This window comes from Natator depressus, chromosome 17, assembly GCF_965152275.1.
Source record: "Natator depressus isolate rNatDep1 chromosome 17, rNatDep2.hap1, whole genome shotgun sequence".
Classification (NCBI taxonomy): Eukaryota; Metazoa; Chordata; order Testudines; family Cheloniidae; genus Natator; species Natator depressus.
This window is the reverse complement of record NC_134250.1, coordinates 3,585,283-3,607,061: the sequence shown is the minus strand read 5'-3', so window position 1 is coordinate 3,607,061 and position 21,779 is coordinate 3,585,283. Positions and strand designations below refer to the sequence as shown.

The 21,779-nt window shown below is 45.6% G+C and overlaps 1 protein-coding gene across 3 annotated transcripts; it reads right to left on the bottom strand.

Annotated features, from left to right (window-relative positions):
• Positions 1 to 1,414: 1,414 nt before the first annotated feature.
• On the bottom strand, positions 1,415 to 18,256 carry LOC142000336 (transient receptor potential cation channel subfamily V member 2-like). 3 transcript variants are annotated; one of them, XM_074974530.1, is made up of 17 exons: positions 18,013 to 18,256; positions 17,472 to 17,639; positions 15,533 to 15,826; positions 14,982 to 15,115; positions 14,262 to 14,414; positions 13,306 to 13,446; positions 12,466 to 12,764; positions 11,858 to 12,034; positions 11,222 to 11,380; positions 10,998 to 11,093; positions 10,395 to 10,465; positions 9,218 to 9,383; positions 7,620 to 7,686; positions 7,225 to 7,532; positions 6,023 to 6,144; positions 3,751 to 3,845; positions 1,415 to 2,853 (listed from the first exon to the last, which is right to left on the bottom strand). In XM_074974530.1, the coding sequence occupies exons 3-17, from the start codon at positions 15,769 to 15,771 to the stop codon at positions 2,765 to 2,767; spliced, it is 2,316 nt and encodes a 771-aa protein (XP_074830631.1). In that variant the 5' UTR covers positions 15,772 to 15,826; positions 17,472 to 17,639; positions 18,013 to 18,256; the 3' UTR covers positions 1,415 to 2,764. The 3 variants fall into 3 exon arrangements, with proteins under 3 accessions (XP_074830631.1, XP_074830629.1, XP_074830630.1); XM_074974528.1 differs by having other exon boundaries at positions 1,421 to 2,853; positions 14,982 to 15,118; positions 18,013 to 18,253; XM_074974529.1 differs by lacking the exon at positions 18,013 to 18,256 and having other exon boundaries at positions 1,421 to 2,853; positions 14,982 to 15,118; positions 17,472 to 17,850.
• Positions 18,257 to 21,779: the final 3,523 nt, after the last annotated feature.

Genomic DNA, 21,779 nt, shown 5'->3' with positions numbered 1-21,779 from the left:
AAAAACCCAACGTTTTCTAGAATATAATTGTATTCCTGGTGGTTTCAAAGCTCACTGCAAGTCACGAAACAACTTGCATCAGAGGTCTGCAAGCTGAACTGGTGCAGAACTAACTCCATGCAGCTTGTGCACACTTAGCTGCAGAGTCTAGCTTTTCAAAGCCTCTCTCTCTCTCTCTCTCTCTCTCTCGGAGCTGAGAGCCCCTTGGCTCGTTGAGTTTCAAAGCCTCCTTCCGCTAGCCACAGACCCGAGAATGGAAAGTACGTTGTAATAAGAGTGGGAGGAGCTCTCTGAGGCTCTACATAAGAATAGCCAATCCTACAGCACTCTGACCTCCTGAAAGGAGAATTAAAGAGCCGTTTCTCTCCCCCTTTACAGTGTTTCCTTAGTGATTAACTGATTTATTTTTGCCTCAGAAGATTTCAGGGTGGGAGGTTAAATGATTACACTTGCTCTGACTCAGCATTAGGATAACTGTAGCTCCTAATAATTTATTGCTCTGGTCTTCTTCAGAGGGCTTTGGAAGCAGATTCCCTTAGAAAAGTGAGCTCTCCACCCCAGTTTATTGTGGGTTATGGTTTGTTTACAGAGGATGTTAATCCTGCTGGTGTGACAGATACACCTTTAGCTTCCTCCACCTAAGAGCTCAACTTGTAAAATGTGAAGAATCAATAAAATAAATGAATGTGTAAAACATTTACGATTCTGCATGGACCTGCCTTTCAAGCTACATGGCTCTATGGGGAGACAGGAACTAAGGAAACAGAACTTTTCCCAGCACCAGGAAATCCTGCTACAGCTTCTTGCCCTTAGTGCTGCCGCTAGCAATGCATACAACTTTCAAGTGATTTTGCCACCTTCACCAGTAAGAGGCAGCAGACAGTGATGCCCGGGGACGCGTGATCTAGTAGCTAGAGCAGGGGCCTGAGAATGAACAGGGAGAGTCAGCTGAGAAAGTGGTAACACCAGACAGTCATATACCACCAGGGTGAGGAAAAGGGAAAGAAATCAATCCACGACAGTATCACTTCAGCAAAAGGAGAGAGTCGATTCATCTCTGTATGACAACTTGCCTGGTTTCCCTGTTCTGCCTCCAGGCAGAGATCTGAAATGGCAGGTCTTGTTTTGCCTAATCTGCCATAGTGCGTACTCACTTTCCCCAACATTTTAGTATTAAAACGTTTCTTTGAACATTGCCTCTGGCTGTTCCCTCTGATCAAAGATGCATTGGAAACCAAGATGATGCATTTACAACTTCAAAGATGGATGCGGGAATTGCCTCTGTCACATTTCAGTGCTCATGAAAACAAGGGTCCGATAGCACTGGTTTGAGCCTGGCCTAGGGCAAGCAGAGACTGCGCCCAACTCTGCCAACACACTCCAACCCTGACTCAGAGCACATCATCCCCTGTGCTCCTCCACCCCTGGGTCTCCCGCTCCAGGAGTGTGTATGTGGAACTCTAGAAACTCCTGAGACAAACTCTTTCAGTGAAACGTCCCTGGTGCACTGGATACCATATGGAAAATTTTCAAGCTGCCACTTTTTTTTTTTTTTTTTAATACAGAGGACTAAATTTCTCTTCCTGCTTTCCAGCAGAATTTCACAGCATGCGTCTCTCCCTGTCTGAGGTGGTCAGCATGTGAAAATCAACGTAAACTTAGCAACCATTTGAAGCATGACAGAAGTCCACAGAAGCGAACAGGAAGTTGTTTAAGAAGGGTGAAAATGGCAGAGGTTGCATTAGCCCCTGCATCTTCAGGAAGCTCTGACATGCAGTGCTCAGCAGCTCTCATTTGAAGAAGAGCACACCTGTGGGGAAGGGATGCCATATGTATTTGCATTTCTAAGTCACAGTTTCAATAAGAAACAGCTTGTAGTGCAGCTGTTAGCAAAGCATACAACTTTCAAGTGACTTTGCCACCTTCCGTTCAGATACAGGTCAATGGTTCTGAGGCTGTCAAAATGCCTAGATTTGCTACCTTTGCTGCGATAGAAGCCGTAGCACTGAGCTTAATGTTTCAGCTTGAATACCTCTTAAGACACCTCCCAAAGCGACACACACTGTCTTGCATACAAGCCAACCTCATGCCATCAGAAACTTTGAACAATGCTTTATACACCTTTAATTCCAAAGCATTTCCCAGATAGATTGCCTGAAATGCAGTCACATGTGGGATTGAGGATAACAGTGCAGAAGAGAACATTTTTCTGGCCACAAACACTAGGACAAAGTTCTGTTCTCACACAAAGTACTTGGTATCTTATACTGTCAGTACACAGCAGACAGGTCCTGTGGTTGGAAAAGTATCATCCAAAAGTTCTACACATATTGAGCTGCATGGAACTAAATTTTCCTGTCTCACAAGCATGAAGGGCTAAATTGACTCAAATGAAATTTTAACCTGGCCTTCCAGAGAGAAATTTCAAACCTGAGGCTTCGATTACAAAACCATCCCATCTAGGATACACACCCCCAGTCTCTCTCACCCACACATCCTCTTTTTAAGCATTGTAGGAAGAAAGTATCAGGCAGAAGAAGTTGAACAGAAATGATTTCTTCAAAGGAAATACTTTGTATGCACAAAACACAGACTGAAACACAGTCTTTGATGAGACATGTTAATACGGATTACTTTTCCATCTCAACATTAGTGGCACCATAGAATGAAGAATTCTGTTACAGATGGGAGCAACGACGGGATCCCAATGCCGAGAACATGCTACAGTCTCTTGGCTTGTCCTTTTCTAGTGGCCTCCTCTCAGTTACTGGTTGATGGGATGTAATGGCAACTGCTCCTCCGGTTCTGCTGAGTTTGCTTGCGCCCGTGACATCCTGTCCCGCACTCTCTTCACTGTAACATGAGACATAACAATGGTGGCCCTTAGTTAGTAGGGAGATGACAAAGGTAAGGAAGAGGGTATTGAGCCGGTCCTAGGGCTATTGCAGGCTTACATAAAACTAAAAAAATTCTATTTGAGGCATTTTTGAAGTGCTGTAAACCTCCCCATCCCACTCCCTTTAGGCCAGCAGTTGGAAACCAACCAAAGATGGAACTATGAAAGGGTCGGGTTAATCCTGATGGGGCTCCTACACCAGACCTGGCAGATTAAGCAAACAATATATTTTCATTGAAAGAAACAAATCTCTGTTCTCAGTGTAGGGTTCCTTAACCACGCACAGGTATGCTGCACCACAGCTCAAGACAGGAGGTGGGGAAGGGGGATGGGACTGTATCCACTTGAAAGTGCAGAGGATGTTCAGGCAAGTAGAATGTGATTCTACAAGTTAGAATTTGGCCACGATGCCAAGGTTAACACCCCGACTCTTGCTGAATGTGCCCTGGGACCTTTAACACCACACTGGGGCTGGACCTTAGTTTTACATTTCCCATAAAAGGAAACACTTGGGCCATTGGTTTAGTTTGGACCTGAAGGCACTTAACTGAATCCTCAACAGTGTTTATTGCAGAACATTATTTTTCTTAAGGCGTCCTCCATTCAAGTACGGAACAGACCCAAGCTTACTTGGATTGTGCGCGCTGACCAGATCACAAACGAAGGTGCGATGGCTGCAAGACACTTGATAGACAGCAGTTTCACAGGGTGTATTGGGGGTGAGGGCAAACCCACCTGAAATTTCTGGCACACAGAGTCCACCAAAGAGATAACAGGCAAAGTGCATAAAGCATTTGCCCAGCAGGTAGTAGAAAAGGGGCTGACCTCCTCTGCTCAGCCCTGGGATGTTTTACCTAGGGATTCTATTTCCAAGTCTCTGGAGTTCCCAGGATCCTCCTTGATGACTCCCAGCTCCTTTTCCCAGTTGGCCCAGTTAATCTCCTCCACTCTGGAGACAGAAAATAGAACAATTTCCCCCATCAGCCAGTAGACAAGGAGGCACTGGGGCAAAACATACTGACCATACAGCTGCGTACCAAGGCTGCATCTGTGGCATCCCAGTGACATCCATTCCGATGGATGGTGGTCTTATCGCCACAGCACTAATGGCTTGGCGGCACCATCAGCTGCGGCTGTACCACAAAAGGCTTTGTTGCCAAGGGCGTTCTCATTGAGCTAGTACGCCCTGTGGAGCGCGCTAGTTCTGCATCTTCCTCTGTGCTGTGAACAGTGCCGGTGTTTAAATAACACCCCAGTGCCTGGGGGGGGGGGGGGGACAGGGACGGGACACGACACTTAACTAAAGGAGTTTTCCCACAGCAAAGTCTCTACGCATGGAAGGACACAATGCAATTCATAAGGTCCTGGTGTCATTATCGGAGCGCTCCAGATTTGGCTCCCCCTGTTGAATGAGGATAAGGGATGTTCCAGGTCCCAGTCTCCCACACTTTACATGAACAGAGGGAGTGCTGCCACCTTGTGGTTCACTTAGCACATTGCAGAGGGGTTAGCAGCAGCATTCTCACAGCCAGAAAACTGAGGGTGTGTCGACATTAGTGCTCTTCCCACAGCTCCGCCATTGGTACCACCAGTGGAAGCGCAAGTGTAGATGAGATGCCAGCATTTTCACCTTCTCAGGAGTAGCGCAAGACGACAAGCAAAACGCCTGAGGCTTGACTACACCACAGCATCCAGCATTGCGAACATCAGTGGAGTTGCATGCATCCAAAACCAATGCTGGAAATAGTACAGTACTAGCGTAGGCAAGGCCAGGGGGCATTTGATTTGGTAATTCCACTGCAACTGACAAACCACTCAGACTGAGTCCAGCTGCTTTCCTTTCAGGATTCAGCTTGCAGGTCAAAGGGCCCCATTCCAGGAGAAAGGGGCCGTGGAAGAGAGGAGGACAGTCTCCTGGCTGTAACACAAGGCAGTAGAAGTACCAGCACTACATGATGCCTAGATACAAAAGGTGATGGGGGAGCATGAGAAATGCACCAATGGATACTCGATTATCTAGGAGTGAGCAGGGTAATGTCTTGATTTCCCCCCACCCCCATCTCTCATACACACACACACACACACACACACAGAGATGGGGGGGGCAGAATCCCTCACTCTCACAGATCTTGGAAGACAGACCAGTCCTCGCTTACAGACAGCCCCCCAACCTGAAGCAAATACTCACCAGCAACCACACAACAAAAACACTAATCCAGGAACCTATCCTTGCAACAAAACCCGATGCCAACTCTGTCCACATATTTATTCAAGTGACACCATCATAGGACCTAATCACATTAGCCACACCATCAGGGGCTCGTTCGCCTCCACATCTACCAATGTGATATATGCCATCATGTGCCAGCAATGCCCCTCTGCCATGTACATTGGCCAAACCGGACAGTCTCTACGTAAAAGAATAAATGGACACAAATCTGACATCAGGAATCATAATATTCAAAAACGGGTAGGAGAACACTTCAACCTCTGTGGCCACTCAGTAAAAGATTTAAGGGTGGCAATTTTGCAACAGAAAAGCTTCAAAAACAGACTCCAAGGAGAAACTGCTGAGCTTGAATTAATATGCAAACTAGATACCATTAACTTGGGTTTGAATAGAGACTGGGAGTGGCTGGGTCATTACACATACTGAATCTATTTCTTTAAGTTAAGTATCCTCACACCTTCTTGTCAACTGTCTAAATGGGCCATCTTGATTATCACTATAAAAGTTCCTTCTCCTGCCGATAATAGCTCATCTTAACTAATTAGCCTCTCAGTTTGTATGGTAACTTCCAACTTATCTGTGTGTATATTACTATACGTTCCATTCTATGCATCCGATGAAGTGAGCTGTAGCTCACGAAAGCTTATGCTCAAATAAATTGGTTAGTCTCTAAGGTGCCACAAGTACTCCTTTTCTTTTTGCGAATACAGACTAACACGGCTGCTACTCTGAAACCTAGATAATTGAGTGTCCATAGGTGCATTTCTCATTCATATACATACATATATATACATAAACACAGACATGAACAAACCAGGCTCCCCCATTCACACACAAGGCCAACACACAGATACAGAATTCAGAATATGGGCAGCTGCCTCCACTTTCTATCTTACCTGAAACACCATCTCTCATCTTTCTTATCATCAAGGCTCACAGACAAGAAGCAGCCAGATCTCTGCCTTCTTCTTGGGCACCACAGCCAGGACTTCTCTATTTCCAGAATGGCAATGGCTCTCTGAGGATACAAGTCCGTGTTAGAGAAGAACTGGTGCAGCCAAAACCCAGTCGCTGAGCTAGCCTAAGTTCCAATCAAGTCTTCCCCATCCACCAAGTGTCGTGACTGGGAAAGGCACTTTTGTGAATGTTCCTTGGCTCTGTTACTGCTGTCAGGACATACCCTAAAGTCTCCTAGGCCTGTGGGCTTAAGAAATTACTCTAAACTCTGTAATTTTCTAGATAGAGCAAAAGAGAGGACTGGGTTGCCATCAGTTTAAAAGGGGATTTTGGACTCTGACAGATCCTGTAGTTCTCTCTAGCTCCCAGACTGACTAAGCACAGCCTAGCATCACCTTACAAGTCATGGAAGGAGCTGCTAACTGCATTAGAAATTCCTCCAAACTGGGGTAAGCCAACAGAAGGTATAAAACACAGACAAATCTTCACAGAGCCCCACATACGAGAACAGAAACATCTCAAGTAACAAAGGCATGACACCTGCAAAAGGGTTAAACATCTGTCTCCTAACATGGTTTTGCTCCTAGGGTATGCTCAACCAATGAAAGTATTGTGATGCTGTCGGGGTTTTATCCAGTGTTTTATTGTCACTCAATCTGCGAGGAGAGCTTGCTTGCATGGAGCCTCTGGAAGACCAGAATCAGCTCTCCCAGGTTGAGGAGTTGGAATAAATCTCCCAATAAACTCAGCTGTTAATTTCCTCAACAAGCACCACAGCACAGCGTCACTTCCTCTTCTCTCCCAGAAGCAGGGAAGTGACAAAGTAGCACTTAAAATGTACAGTCCCACCCAGTAAGGAGGTCACAGTCTTTACAAGTAGATCTGGAATGCACATATCTCAGCACTTTAGATACTAAGGTGATGGGTATTATAGAAACGTGGAGAGAGAAAAATCTCATTACACTTTTACTACTTTAAATAAAACTTTAGAGCTCGATGAAAACGTGCGTCAAATCTGATATCCCAGTGCATGCACAGCGGGAGAGAATTTGTTGCAAATGGCTCTCTCAGGCCCACATTTAGCACATAATATGTTATAAGGCCTATATTAGAGACCAGGTGAGTGGTGCAATGGACATACCTGCAGCTTCCAGACACTCTTGCTGTAACCAGAGACACTGGTGACAGTCTCGCTCATCAGGGCGATCAGCATGTTGAGCAGGAGGATGTAGGTCAGGATCACAAACAGCAGCAGCAGCAGCAGGACAAAGTATTTGAATTTCACTTGCTCCTGGAACTCCAGGTCCCCCATGCCGATGGTGAACTTGAAGAGCTCCAAGGAGGTGCTCAGCAACCCACTGTACACAACGTGGCCTTTATCGCCATCCTCTTGGGTAACAGACTTGTTCTGGGAAGTTGGAGGAGCATCCCCTGTGAGGGTGACCAGAGCTGTAACGAAAGCAGAACAATGAATCTTTCCTGGCAAGTCTCCTCCTGGCAGGTCTGCCTGTAACACGGTGCTGAGTCAATCCTCACCTGCTGCAAAGCCAAAGAGGAAGATCACATAAACCATGAGGAAACGCAGCAGGTCCCTCAGGATGGTCTGGAGACAGAGCAAAAGGCAGCGTTATTAATCACCAATAACTTCACATGATATTTTTACAGCACAAAATTACCAGGACAACAGGAAACTAGCACACCTATCAAATAATGATATTTGGCTCTGCACCAGTTCCGGCAACATTAACTCATTAATCCCCACAGTCCCTCGCAAGGGAGGCAGGTCAGGAAGTATTATTACTCCCATTCAATAGATGAGGATGTGATACAGAGGCCCACTGGTGGTTCACTGCTCCGAGTCACCAACTCCTATTAGGCCTGACAAACTCAGTACACCTAACTCATTGCTGTCATTGTATTTATCTACAAAGAATGTTGTGTGAGGTACCAAAGGAAAGCTTAGGTCATACTGGTCACCATAAGCATTGAGAGATGCAAGTACGGGTGTTATTTTAAAAGTTGTATGTATATACGGAAAATATTTTTAGAATCTGTGTTCCAGGCAGGGTTGATAAGCAGCTTTCACCAGACCTATCCGCCCTGTCTCTCATGTAAATTAAGCATTTTTAAACCAACACACAGGAAGTGTTATTTGCATATGAAGTCAACAAGTTGACTGGCGGGGGGAGAGAGTGAAACAAACATGGGAGAGCACACAGGAATCTGAGCACCAGGGGTTTTCCTGCCTCTCGAAACGACGACAAACTTTGGAGGAAAAAAAAGGACATTTTGTCATCTATTTCACTGAGGAACATCCTTGGCGGAGGGGGGTGGATCACAACAACCTGGATCCTGAATTGAATGAAGATCAGCAAGCTTGCATGAGGGCGAGAAATGTTTTGAGATACAGGAGAGTAGCCTGTCAAGGTTATGATTAGTCTCTTAGATTCACGTTATGCTTCTGTTTTATTATAACAATCTGTTTCCATAATTCTTGGTCACTTGAATCTGTGATTCTCTGTTGTTTGAAAATACACTTTTTCTCTTTTTATTATAAATTCAACTCAGGGCTGTGAACTGCTACAACACATCTGGCTACGCCAGCCCTCCCTCCCTCTCTCTTTTTCACTCCCCCCTTCCCCCCCCATTGCTGATGTACCTCATCTCTGATATGGAGCATCCCCTGCTTCTCCAATCCTGAGCAGCACACACAAATCTGCTTATGTGCCTCAATCCAGACTTTCCAATGCTAGGAAACATCTCCTGAACAGACTCGCACTCTGTGTTTTGTGTTGTGCTTTGTTTATTGGAGGGGGAGGGAGGGTTGTGACAGGCAGGCAAATGTCAGCTACTGTGGGGGACCAGGATGAGTCCCAACAAACTCATTTTTTCTTGTCACCTGAGCCAATATTTGAAAACCTGCTGCAAACTGAGCCAGCGGTCTGCCCCATGCAGCATCCCACCTCCGCCGAGAGAATACATTTACTCAAACGGGATGGAATTTCAGTGTCCACAGCCTAAGTATTAGCTCCTTTCATGTTTCTGATGGTCCTGACAGGAGAACAGTAACTGCAGCATTTGGACAATGCCTGATATCCCTGACCATCTCTTACAGGCTGTTTCTCCATACTGACCTTCTGTATCATGACACAATAGATCCCAGTCCACTGGAAGCCCCGAGTGTAGTACAGCATGTTCACCCATCCCAGCAGTAAGGAGAATACCATCATCGGTACATAGTCTTCTGAACCCACAATATACAGGACAGCTGAAAGCAGCAGCGAGATTGCCTGGAGCAAGCTGGGGGAAGGGGAGGAAACAATCATAGTCACACAGTGAGCTGAAAGTCTGAACGCCAAATCCTTTTTGTGCCACACTGGGCACAGCCAGCTGCATCTTGCAAGGTTACCCAATGGGGTATAAAGTGGCAGCTAATCAGATCCTGTAGTTATAGGTGAGTTAGTATCTAAATCCATCTGTAACATACTTTCTGCACAGGTATATTGCAGATTCATTAGACATTAGTGAAGTTCACATTATGGAAAATCTCAGATATACTGGGCCTGACTCATCTCTTTTCCACCAGATACATTTACATACACCAGGCCTGATTTCAGTGGAGTTACCCGTGTATAACTGGTGTAAAAATGGAGAGAATCAGACCCATCACATATAGAAATATACACACAAACGAAAATTATAAAGTCTCTTCCCCTTAACAAAAACACCTCGCTCTCATATAGCAATCTTCAACCATTGATCTCAATGTGCTTTACAAACGGAGCTCAGTGTATTATCCCATTTTACAGACTGGGAAACTGAGGCACAGGACGATGCAGTGACTTGCCCAAGGCCATGACTTCAATGGGAGCCAGTGGTGGAGCCAGAAATGGACCCCAAGTCTCCTGAATCCCAGTCCAGTGCTCTGTCCACTAGGCCACATGGCCAAATCTCAGTCACTAAATGAGCAATTCCACATATGAGTTCATGTTATTATCATCTGTATTACAGTAGCACCTTGATGCCCCAATCAAGGGTCAAGGCTCTATTGCACCAGGCACAGTACAGATGAAAAAAAAGAGAAAAACTTAGAGAGCTCACAATCTAGGGTTATGACAAGAGGCAACCAGTGGAAGAACCAAGCAAAGAGTTGGTTGGAAAGATGACATAACAGCAGAACAAGCATGCTGTGTGAGAGAATGGGTCATTTCTGCTCACCACCTGCCTAGCTACCTCTTGCCAGTTCAGTTGCCTCTTAACAGCTGTTTGATTTTATATTAACTTTCATTTCCCACAACCTAAAGAACGTACAGAAAGACCTCAATGCAGCCATCGGAGAACACGTTCTTCAGGTTCCGCCATCTCCTCGAAAAGTACAGACCCTATCAGAAAAGGGAGAAATCAACAGGGACAGTTCCTTAACGCAGCAAGACACATCTGAGTCCAGTCCCTGCTGGGATAATCTACTGCACAGCGAATGGTTTCTTCATAGCCCTTTTATTTATACCGTTTGCTCCAATGATAGAAAAATTCAGACCATCCCTCTTCAGCGATGGAAAAGGGCTCCTGGTAACACAGAGCCAATAAAGAAATAGTAACGGAGCCACAGATCTTGTATGTGTCTTTTTAATATAGTCTATCCAATCATTAATGTACATTTACTATTGTATAACATAAAACCCCTCTTGTGACCTTTTACGTTGTGCCCATCTTACTAATCCTCCCTTCTGTGTCATCCTTTGCTTTCTATATCCTGCTTATATTGCAAGCACCTGATGGCAGGAACCTCTCCTTCCATTTATCTGTGAAGCTTTGTGCATATTTAGGATATTATGGAAATAAATAAGAGTGGTGTACCAATGCCATGGGGGTGGTTGTTTTATTTCAGAGCAGATAAGTTAGATATCTTTGTACCTGAGCAATTATGAGATAAAAGCCTCCCAGGAAAACAACGATCTGTCCAGTGAGCTGCAGGAAGCCGACTGCTGTGAACTCTGTAGGAAACGGAGACTGCAAGATAAAAACAAGAATGTGAAGACAGCAGTGGGAGCTGTAGCCACCCAAAGCCCTTTAAACCCCTTAAACTACAGCCCCAGCATTCAAGCTCACTCAACCCCATCCAAGTAAGCCAGCCCTACCTGTAACTGCAGGGGACGATGGTAGGCAAGGACCGTGAAGATGGCCATGAATATAAAATAAGAGAAAAAACTTAAGTAAAATCTCCTGGCAGCAAATGAGTCCCATTTGTGCTGGAGCAGTTTGTTCAGCGGCTCCAAAACCACCATCTTGTATCGATTCTAGGGTGAAAGGAAGAAAAAATAACACGTCATCAGGGATCCAGAATCACCATAAAGCCTTCTTCATCCAGTGTTGGAATTCAGAGGCCAGAAGCCCTGCATGTCTCTTTCATCGGACCTCTCAGCATGAAAGGACGTTGGCATCCTATTGGACTTGGATACTGCCTGAGTCCTATAGCCCTGTACTTGGAGAGACCCAGGCTGAGTCACTGCTCCACATCAGGGAACAGAATATAAAGGTCCCAAACTCCTTCCTTATTGAGGATTAGCAACAAAGCTGAAGGGGTTTAATAACATTAACCATATATGTAAATTCCTCATCATTAAAAATGAACAAATTCACACATTTCCCCCCCTAAAATAGAACAATCTGAAATGCCAAATTAATCTACATGATTTACATAATTTATGGTAACACTATAAAAAACTGGACAAAGCCATTCTATATTTGATTTTAAATAAGTCTTCAGGACTCACTGGTGTGTCACTGCTCTCAGCAAGGATCTCCAGCACAGAGTTTTTCTCATAACTATCTACAGAGGACAAGTCATAGAGAGATACATGGACGGGTCCATAGCTCCATTCAGTGAACTTGCGAGACAGGTGCCGGTACTCTGGATCCTTGATCTCTCTTTGGAGAATGTGTCTGAAGATCTGAAGGGAAAGTTTATGTTTATTATACTAATTATACATTAGAATGTAAAATGAAATTCTCAGCATACCTGAGTTGTCTTCAAGCCTGTAACCTGCTGCCTGCGTACACTTTGCAGGTATGTTCTTGGTCACATATATGATCTGGCCAAGAACTTGAGGCAAACTAAGAACAGCTTCTAAAACTTCAGTCAAAGGAGTAACAACTCTCAACCCAACCCAGGAGCTCCCAGCTGTGATCACATCAGCACAGCTCCTAACAGGAGGGTCTGGAAGAGGGTTTTTTCATGCCTCCTGCAGTGGCACTGCTGCAGAGTCTCATGTGCAGTAACGTAGGATGCACGTACATCAGACCCAGCCTCTAGGCAGAGGACTCACTCCACTGTCCTCACTATTTCTAGCCATGCCCAGAGAACCACTCTCATTGCGTTTACCTCTACTTTGCCCTCCTTGGCAGCCAGTTTCAGTGGCGTTAACCCAGCCCGGTTCACTATCTCCTCGAGCTTCTCTGCTGGGTTAATCTTCGTGCCTGCCTTTAAGATCTCATCATACATCTTGCTCACTAACTCAGTGTTCTGCTCGGTGTCATCTGCGATCATCACCAGGGCATGGAGAACCGTGTTGCCCAGGGAATCCTGTTTCTGGAGTCTGGCTTTCTGGTAGGGGTTATCAAGGAGGTATTTTATCACATCAAGCTGGTTGGTGCAAGCAGCCAAGGAGAGGGGAAGTTCACCTGGAGAGATGGAGGCAGGGTTTTGGAAAAAAAAAAAAAAAAAGTAATTTGAGGAGGAACATTTATGTCTTACTCTGCAGAGTCTTGTTACTGTAACAGTGGTGGGCTTTTTCTGGCTGAATCTCTGTATTCAGGCTTGGATGTTTTGTAGTTAATTGGTACAGAAAAACAATCCCTCGCTACTTCTGGAAGCAGCTGGACCACTTTGCCAGACTCAGATTTTGGCAGCACCCCGTCAGCATCCACTCCCTCCATCTATTTTTGGGCTTAGTCCACACATGTGGGGGGTCTGAAGCAGTCCCATGTCCCTCGAGAGGGACAAGTGCACACAGCTGAACGGCAGGAGGCAAGCACCGACTGGTGCAGAGGAGAGCTCAGTCTGGTGAAGAGGTCTAGCGCCCTTAGTAGGATGGGGCACCCAGGGTTATGGGATGGAGGAGATTACACCAAATGCGTGGAGGGGCAAACCCAGGATGGGACAGTGCCTCCACATACTGCAGGGTTCCCAGATAGCAAGCCGGAGCCTGCAATGCTGGCTTACCAAAATAAAAACACACTCCTTCTTTCTTCTTCCTGAAGAATTCGCCATGGGCTCTGGCATGGACATCGGCTCCATTCTCTACCAGCAGTTTCACTAAATCTAGGTGCCTCTTCTCTATGGCAATGTGGAGTGCAGTCTGACCTAAGGAAACAGGCTTTGCAGTCAGAGCTTGTTGTGATGGTGCCATGGACAGATGGAGCAGGAAAGGCCTTTCCAGAAAACCCCACCAACGTATCAAATCACCACCAGCAATACTGTCAATACGGTGAAATAATCATGGACTCCCAGACATACTGTGTGCAGGGAACTGGTGGCAAATGCTGACTTTGCAATTTGGACACTGAGCATGTGAGCTGTCAGACACAAACTCCCCCAAGACTATGAGGAGCTGAACAGTGTAATTTCTCTTAGAGTTACGATAAGATCTCAGATCTGACCCATGACCTCAAGACCACGAAGCAGTAATAATGATCTAGAAAGATAAAGGTAATATACGTGCACGCAGAGGTATGTTTCTTTTGAATATTTGCTATTAAAAGGATAAATCCACTTAGCAGAACTCATTCATTTCTTAAATGTAACTTGTTTTCACTGAATAATACTACGTAATCTTTTTGCTTCTCCAAAGCACTTTACAAACCTTAACAACAGAACCTCACCATAATCCTGTGTAAATAAGCCAGTATTACCCCCATTTCTCAGATGAGAGAACTGAGGCACAGAGTGGTTAAGTGAATTGCTCAAGGCCAGAGAAGTAGGTATCAGAGATGGAATTAGAACTCAGAAATGCCCAGCTCCCTTTTCTGTGTCCAGGCCATCAGTATACCCATTCCACAAACGAAGAACTCCAACATCCTATCAATTATGCATCTATCCAATTCCTGTTATTTTCCATAGATGCTGCCTTGCTAATTGTTGACTTCAAAGTCAGACACACAGTGCTGGAGAACCCTTACCTGCATAGTAACTATTGGTGCATGCAGCATTGACAAGTGGCCTTGGAGTCTCAGTCTTCTGGTCTATTTCTAGCAACAGTGGGATAGTGGCGTTTGTCCCATCTTTTAAGTTCAGCAGGGCTTTCATTAAGCAGGTCTTACCTGTCTTGGCATCTGGTAGAGAGAGAGAGAGCATGGAGCGGGGCATAATTGTGTTTTGTACATGACTGCACCATCAGTTTCGTCTTGCCCAGAACTTAACTGTCAATGTAGCATTAAATACATTAAATTAAAAATCCCTTTCTCACGGTATTTCCAGCCTGCACTAGAAGCAAAGAGCTTAAAAAAAAACATATTGCTTAGCACTTTACATCCCCAGATCTCAAAGTGCTTTGCACACAGGCGGGTAAAAGTATCATTAGCTTCATTTCACACATGGAGAAAGTCAGACACGGAAAAAGGAAGTGATCTGCCTGACACAAAGCCAGTGGCACAGCGGGGAGCAGCACCCAGACCCGTGCTCGAGCCCTAGACCACACAAACTCTTGTTTGTGGCTGCAAGAGGTTCAGAGTCCAAACTTTTGATTTGGTGGAAGGGTGTATTGTGGGCAGGGGGAGTTGTGAGCCTAGAGACTTTTGGTTTGGTGCTTATTCAAAGCAAGCAACAAACTCTTTGAGCTATGCGGGCCACTATCAAGGCATGCCTGTGTTAAATCACTGGAGTACTGAGCTTGTATCTACCTGTATATTCTGAATTGGAGAGAAATTTGGAGGTCCTGCTCAAGTAATCAAGCAAACCATCCAGCTCCTCCGGGTTACCCCTCAAGACAGCACCAAAGAGCCGATCTCTTTCAAAGCGATTTGGGTCCTTTTGGCTACTGGAGAAATGGGAAGAGTTAACCATGTTCTAGACACTCAACAAGAGTATGTACCAATCTCCCACGATGCAGGAGCTGCCGTGGTTTCACTGCAAGAAGAGCAATGGGCACGGCAGTTTGCCAGAAGAAAGAATCAAACTCTTTCAGGTCAAAGAACAAAAAAAAAAAGTTAACTCCCCCAACCCCTTGTTTTGTTTGTTTGTATTGGCCTCAGCACTTTCTGGTTCCAGACAGAGGTGCACACTCTGAGTGTGGGGGGAAGGGGTAGTATGTACCCCTCTCCATCTGTGTACCACCCCCCCAGGAAGAATGCAGGACTTGTGCATTTTCACTCTCTTGCAAAGTTTCTGGCACCAGCTTGAATTTCACTTGGTAATGGAAGGCTTCCCAAGGGCAGATCCCATAATTACTTACTTGCTAGAAAGTCCTGGTCGATAATTCAAGTTAATCTTGATTTTTGGATCAAAGTCACTGCTCTCTTTCTTGTAAGGAGTCTCCAGGGGTGGTGGTTCTTCCTTCCCTCCTTTGGCCCCTTTGCTTTCTCCCTGTTTACCAGCTGTACTTTCCTGGATGCTGTCATCTGTTTCTAACACACCCATCAGCCTGTTCTGTGACAGGCCTGGCTTCCTGACCGTAGCGTTTGAGATATCCATGTCTGGTAGGACGATGCTTCAGATCATCAAAGGAGCTCCCAGTAAGAGTAGAGATCTGCAGAAGAGTGAGAATTCATTCGATATTGCAGCTGAATTAGACCTCTCACTTGCAGTCCCATCCCTGTCCACGCTGCTCCCTCCTAGAAGTTCCCAAACCATCATCCAGGGATCTATGGTCTAGTACCCTCTGCCCAGTGAAACTTCGTTATTTACTTGTTGAACACCTAGAGTTTATTCAGTGCTGTGCAGACGCAGAAGGCAGCACAGTCATTGCCCCAAAGACTTTTACCATTCAAGGGCCTGTACCTGCAACTGTATCTATACAGGTGGGTCCCTTCAACGACCTGCTGATTTCAGTGGGACTCGGCCCAGGTCTATGAGCTTGCCTGCACCCATCAGATTGGAGGATCAAGTCCTTAAATAGTCTTTGGGGCAGGGAAATAACCAAAGAGTTGTAAAAGCAGGTTAGAGAGTACAGACCAGCAGGGTGTGCTGAGCGGCGTGTCACATTTGGGAGATAACCTCACCTGCGATTGACGGATGGGGTCCTTAGATAAAATGTACCGTGTGGAGTCCATTAGGACTCAGCAATAAAGGAGGGGGAGGAATATCAACATTTAGGACACGGACACCATTGTCCTTGTCTTAATGTACCCAGTACAGGCTAGCTATCAAGTGGCCCAACAAGGTAAGATTAACAACAACAGGCCTTCATTGGAAGAGAGCATTAGGTTTGCTCAAGTTCTTTGTTTGGAAGTATGAAAGGGGGACATATTTGCAGGAGAAACTCATGCCTAACACACAGTATGTTCCTTATGCACTGCTGCATCACATACTGGGGCATGAGTGTGTATGACCTAACATCTCCTCAAAGCTGTGGTGTGCTCCAGCCACTGCTATCCACATGCGCATGGGCTCTGACCCTCTGATCAACAACCTGGGCACATGCGCACACCATGTACAGCTGCTGTTCCGGTAAATATTGCTCTCCTGGCCTGAGCACAGTGCAGCCTCATCGCTCCCAGCCAGGGAGAATGAAGCAAGATCTGCTGTATAGCCATGCTGAGCACTAACCATTACAGTACCAGGCCAACCCACCAGAATCTAATATTTCTGGTATTCTTTTTCCATCATTTTGAGCCCTCTCTTTACAAATATCTGGTTAGATCTCAGACCCATCGGTGCAAGCTCCCACTGAACACACGCGAAAAGGATCCACTAGAGGAGGAGACTGAAGGTTTGTTTACATGCAGTCTAAGAGAAGACAAGGAAACACCCACGACCAATTCAAGCTAAACATCCTTTATCAACAGTGCCTTATGCACATGCGCTGTCTGCAAAGAGTTAACAGTTCCTCAGGAATATCATGCTGCAGAGTTGGAAAACCAGGCTCCCTATTCTATGTCAGGGTAGCATCAGAGGAACACAGTATAAGCACTGTGCTCTAGATTAGGATGCAGAGATGCTTATTTAGATCTAGGCAGTGTATGTTTACAAAGCAATTTTCATGTAGTTCACAGCAAGAGAAATCCAAAGGCACATGCAAAGAAAGTCTATATTAACCATTTTATTTTAAGTTATAAGAAGGCTTCAGTCATGCAGCTTAGGCCCCATTCTATTGCCAAGAACCCCTATGCACACACAAACATATACCCCATAGTCCCCTGCACACCCTTCATGCCCTCCCCACAAACACTTACTGTGGCAGCCACAAAGCCTTCAGAAAGCTGTGTTTATTACTCATACCACACCCAGGTTGCGTTTTTGTGGCTTCTTGTTCCTGAATTCTCTTTCAGCTGCAGTTTCCATCCCTTCTTGGTGCTTTAAAGATGTACAGTCGTATTTACTCAGAAGGCATTTCAGGTTCTCTTTAAAAACAAAAGCAAAATGGGTCCTAAAAAAAGATCTTACAAGAAATACATCCCCCTTCTGGCTCCCTGGAGAATCCAGGGGGCATTCTTTGGTCTCCAACTGAGCTTTCCCCTGTGTATTCACCCCTTAGCAGGCTGCTAGTCAACTACCAAGCCACTCTGAATTGCACAGCACGAAGCAAGACCTGCAGTCAAATGAAAAGCACAGCACACATTCTGAGCTGGGGCTCCACCCAAGAAATGCTGCTGCCCTGATAGATGGGTCCCAGATAAGCTTTCAGAGGCTGACCCCCGCTTCAGTGCAAAGGCAAATGCCAGTGATCACTAGCGAAAGCGCAAAGGTTAAATGAAGATTTGAAAAAGCTCTTACCCTGCAAAAGAAACTGTGCTCCTTTTAGCACTCACTACTGCATGCTGATAGTGAGAAAGAGCATCCCTAGGCGGAGATCCTGGCTGGTGCCTATGAGGAATCCAGGCTTCTTGTAGGGAGTAAATATTGATTCTGCACTGGCTAGCCACTCAGCGAATAACGGAAGAGCGGCAAAGTGCTTGAGCAGGAAGTGATTAGATGGATTTTGCAGTAAGAAAGAAACCCATATTAGAGAGCCAATGAGGGCAGTTATACTGGCAATGTCTGGCTCACTGTGTACATTGCAGGTTGTATGCTTAACCCCTGGTCACCCAGGCGGAGGCGGGGTAGAGTTTTGAGGCTGTCAACCACAGCAGGCTCAGGTCTGATGGGAGGTTGGTAAATTTTATCTCCACTCTTTCTGTAGCCAGTGGTTTTCCTCACGAGTATGTCACAAGGCTCAGGGATCAGCCCCAAGATGAGCGAAGTTGTCACGGAAACGTCTACCAGCAGCCCACTTCCTAAGAGTGTCAGTTTTTCCGCACCCAGCTTCACATGCCCAAGCTGTGGCAAGGCTGAGATCAGAATGAAACAAGAACCAGCTTAACCACAATGTTAACAAGAAAGACCCACAGTATCAGCTGCACAACACGAGCCAGGGGATAGCACAAAGGCATCCCAGTTCTAAAGAGCTGGGCTCTGTTGCTCCACTTTTCAGCAGCACAGTTCAATGCCCCATTGCTCCCAGGAGATGCAGCACTGGACAAGACCCCTTGCAGATAGTCAGAGACCCCAACTCAATAATTATTTATTGTTGTTAGCTGATGCTGTGTCTTTAAAGAAATTCTGATCTCATCTACATGCTCCTTCTTGATGGAGGACTAACTTGGGTGCATCATGATGGAGAGCAAGGTGCTGGGACAAACCCTAGTTCCCATTCCATAGGTATGATACATAGGGAACACAGCTGCCACGCCACGGCAGTTACACTGCATGGCACTTACACTGTGGGTGAACCCAGGACTGGAACAGCTGGGGGTGCTGCAAAGCAGCAGTGAGGCGAGTTGGCAAAACTTAGAGAAGAGATTCCTAAAAACAAAATTAATGCACAGGTGAAGGACTTCATACTGATTGTTCATTTTCAGCTTCCTTCCTCTAAGTGCAGATGGGGAATTTTGTTCCATTCCTCTCTCCAACATGGTCTGCATCACCTCATCTCAGCCAGACCTGAAGCGAAACTGCTGAGCTGCATATCCGAGATTAGGGTGGTAGATCCTGACGGTGGTCTTTTCTTTGTGGGCCATATCTTGCCCAGTCTGTGGGATAATGGGGTCCTACTATGGGAAGGGAACTTGCATCAGTTGACATCTTATTAAGGGAACCTTTGGTGCAAGAATTGCCAGTGCAGCTGAATATGTGGAATGTGTAGCCTGATCAGCCCAGCAGTAAGTTCCCAACAATGGTATACTTCACATTCACCAGTCGCAGAGCACTTCAGCCAGCGCCCTGTGGTCTCTTGAGTTCTTTCTCCTCCTCCCCCCAGCAGATTCAAAGCCTCTGGATTTAGTGTAAGCTCCTCTATTTTCTGCAGTGTCAGTGCAGGATGACATTCAGAGCACTCCCCAACCACATCACCACACCGCTTAGCTGGGCCTACAACACTCTCGAGGCCCAATATCTTGAGTGGTCACTATATTCTGCATTGCCATGCAAGATACTGAACCCAGGGCTCAGATTCTGATCTCTCATTACCCAACACTGCCAGAGGCCCAATCAAGTCTAAAGTAGTTCTCAGCTGGAAGGACTGCAGGCACGAGACAGCATAGGGGCAACTTGGCCATCCCCCAGGGAAACGTTCCAAGTTAGCATCTAGCTAGAATCTGCCTCTAACAGAAATCCTGTTAGAAGCCATAGTGCCACCCACCTGCTCAATGGTTCCGAATTAAATCATAAGCCAGTTTCTCAGATGCTTGTGTTAATCCCTGGGGAGAAATAGAGCTGGCTCTATAATGATGTAAAGCTATTTTTGCTTTCCTTTCCTGCTTAGTAGCTTTGACTGTGCCACAGATTCTAGTGAATGACAGAAATCCGGCACAGGCAGAGAGATGCAAACAGGGCTCAGTTCTCCTCTCTCTTTCACACCAACTTTACATTGGTTTAACTCCACTGGCTTTAGTAACATTACTTCTGATTTACACTGGTGTAAAAGTCCATAGAATCAGGCCCAGAATTTGAACTAGATCAGGTCCTTCTGGGTTGTTTTCCCAGGGCTACATATGAAATAGCCTCCCACCCCTATACTTTGTTGTGCCAAGGAATGGAACAAGTCCACAGAATTGCATTGCAAGATTTCTTCCTGTGAATCTGGCTTTAACAACATACACAACAGGAGAGAGAGCGCGCACAGGAATGCTGGGAAAGGAATCGCTACCACCTGTTGGGTCAGAACAGCAAAATACACAATGCCTCAAAGAAGCTGAGGAAGGACGGGGAAAATAGGAACTTTTGACACAGGATTTAGGAAGGACGGAATTCAAACACTGACTATCACAATAGCAAGTACTTCTCTTCAATCACTGCAACACTACACACACCCGTAGACAACATCAGGGTATGTGTTAATATAGTTCACAGAGTGGGAAAGTGAGACAGAAAAGTTACATGACTTGCCCAGGTTTATACAAGTCTGTGTCAGAGCCAAGAATCGAACCCAGGACTCCTGACTCCCAGTGCTTTGGCTCCAGTCACAAGACTTGTCTGAGTGGAACTGATTTCTGGCCAACAAACTTATTTCACTAGTGAACAATTTCACACTTGAACTTGGAGTCTATGGAGGGGACAGTTTTCTATTACTCCATTAAAAAGGGTGGGGATGTAAATAATAGGCTAATACTTTATAAAGTCAGAAGGGATCATTGTGATCATCTAGTCCAACCTCCTGTATCACGTGAGCCATAGAACTTCCTGGAATTAATTCCTGTTTGAACTAGAGCACAACTTTTAGTTCTTTTACATGAATGGCTGTCAAAGGAATTTAACAGACTATAAAGATTTCCTGCCACTGTCCCTCTGCCCCCAGGTGAATCATTTCACAAGGTCATAGTTATGACAAAGACACCACATGAATATCCCCTACCCTCACTTTGCGAGTCTGAATGTTTCCATGTGACCAGCTGGCAGTTACACCACATCACTTGTCTCTGCCCTCCCAGACGCTAGAGACTGTGGAAAAAGGAAGCTCATGAAAGAATAATTTCTATTTATTTACACTGTACTCAGTGCTCTGAGAGAGCAGAACCGAAGTGCAGGTGGCAGGCAGGATCATTTCTTCTGCCTTGTACATGGTACTTTGCAGCCAACCCTTGAAACAACATCACATAAATAATTAAGTTAGTTATGACAGAAGATAAGCCTCACATCTAGCCTGGATTAAGAGGGACAAGGAGAAGGGTTTTTGGATTCAGTGGTGCGCACTGATTCCTGTTATATTCCAGAGCCACAGTATCAACTAGGACTATTTTAAATAGTTAACATGAGCAGGTCTGAGCTTCCTGCTCATTTTGGTTTGTCTTGTATGGTCCAGAATGAGCAGCAGAAGAGGCCCATCACCAACAGGCTGCTGCATGACCCAATATCTCTATTAATTATTTGCAGTTAGAGGGGCAGAGGAGACACCCACTGAATGGGGGCAGAGATGCAGTGTAGTGCCTTGCAGTATGCAGCAAGCATGTTATGTGGATGCTTCTCCCCAAAAGGCATCATGCACTGGGCTTTCCAGCTCTTGAGAA

Excerpts from the sequence above, each read along its gene's own strand:
- LOC142000336 (XM_074974528.1), bottom strand. The coding sequence starts at position 15,771 with ATGGATATCTCAAACGCTACGGTCAGGAAGCCAGGCCTGTCACAGAAC. Across the intron at positions 9,384-10,394 it reads GGCTGCATTGAGGTCTTTCT|CTTGCTCCAGGCAATCTCGC; the intron begins GTACGTTCTTTA and ends CCCTTCCCCCAG. Across the intron at positions 6,145-7,224 it reads AGAGTGTCTGGAAGCTGCAG|AGAGCCATTGCCATTCTGGA; the intron begins GTATGTCCATTG and ends TTGTATCCTCAG.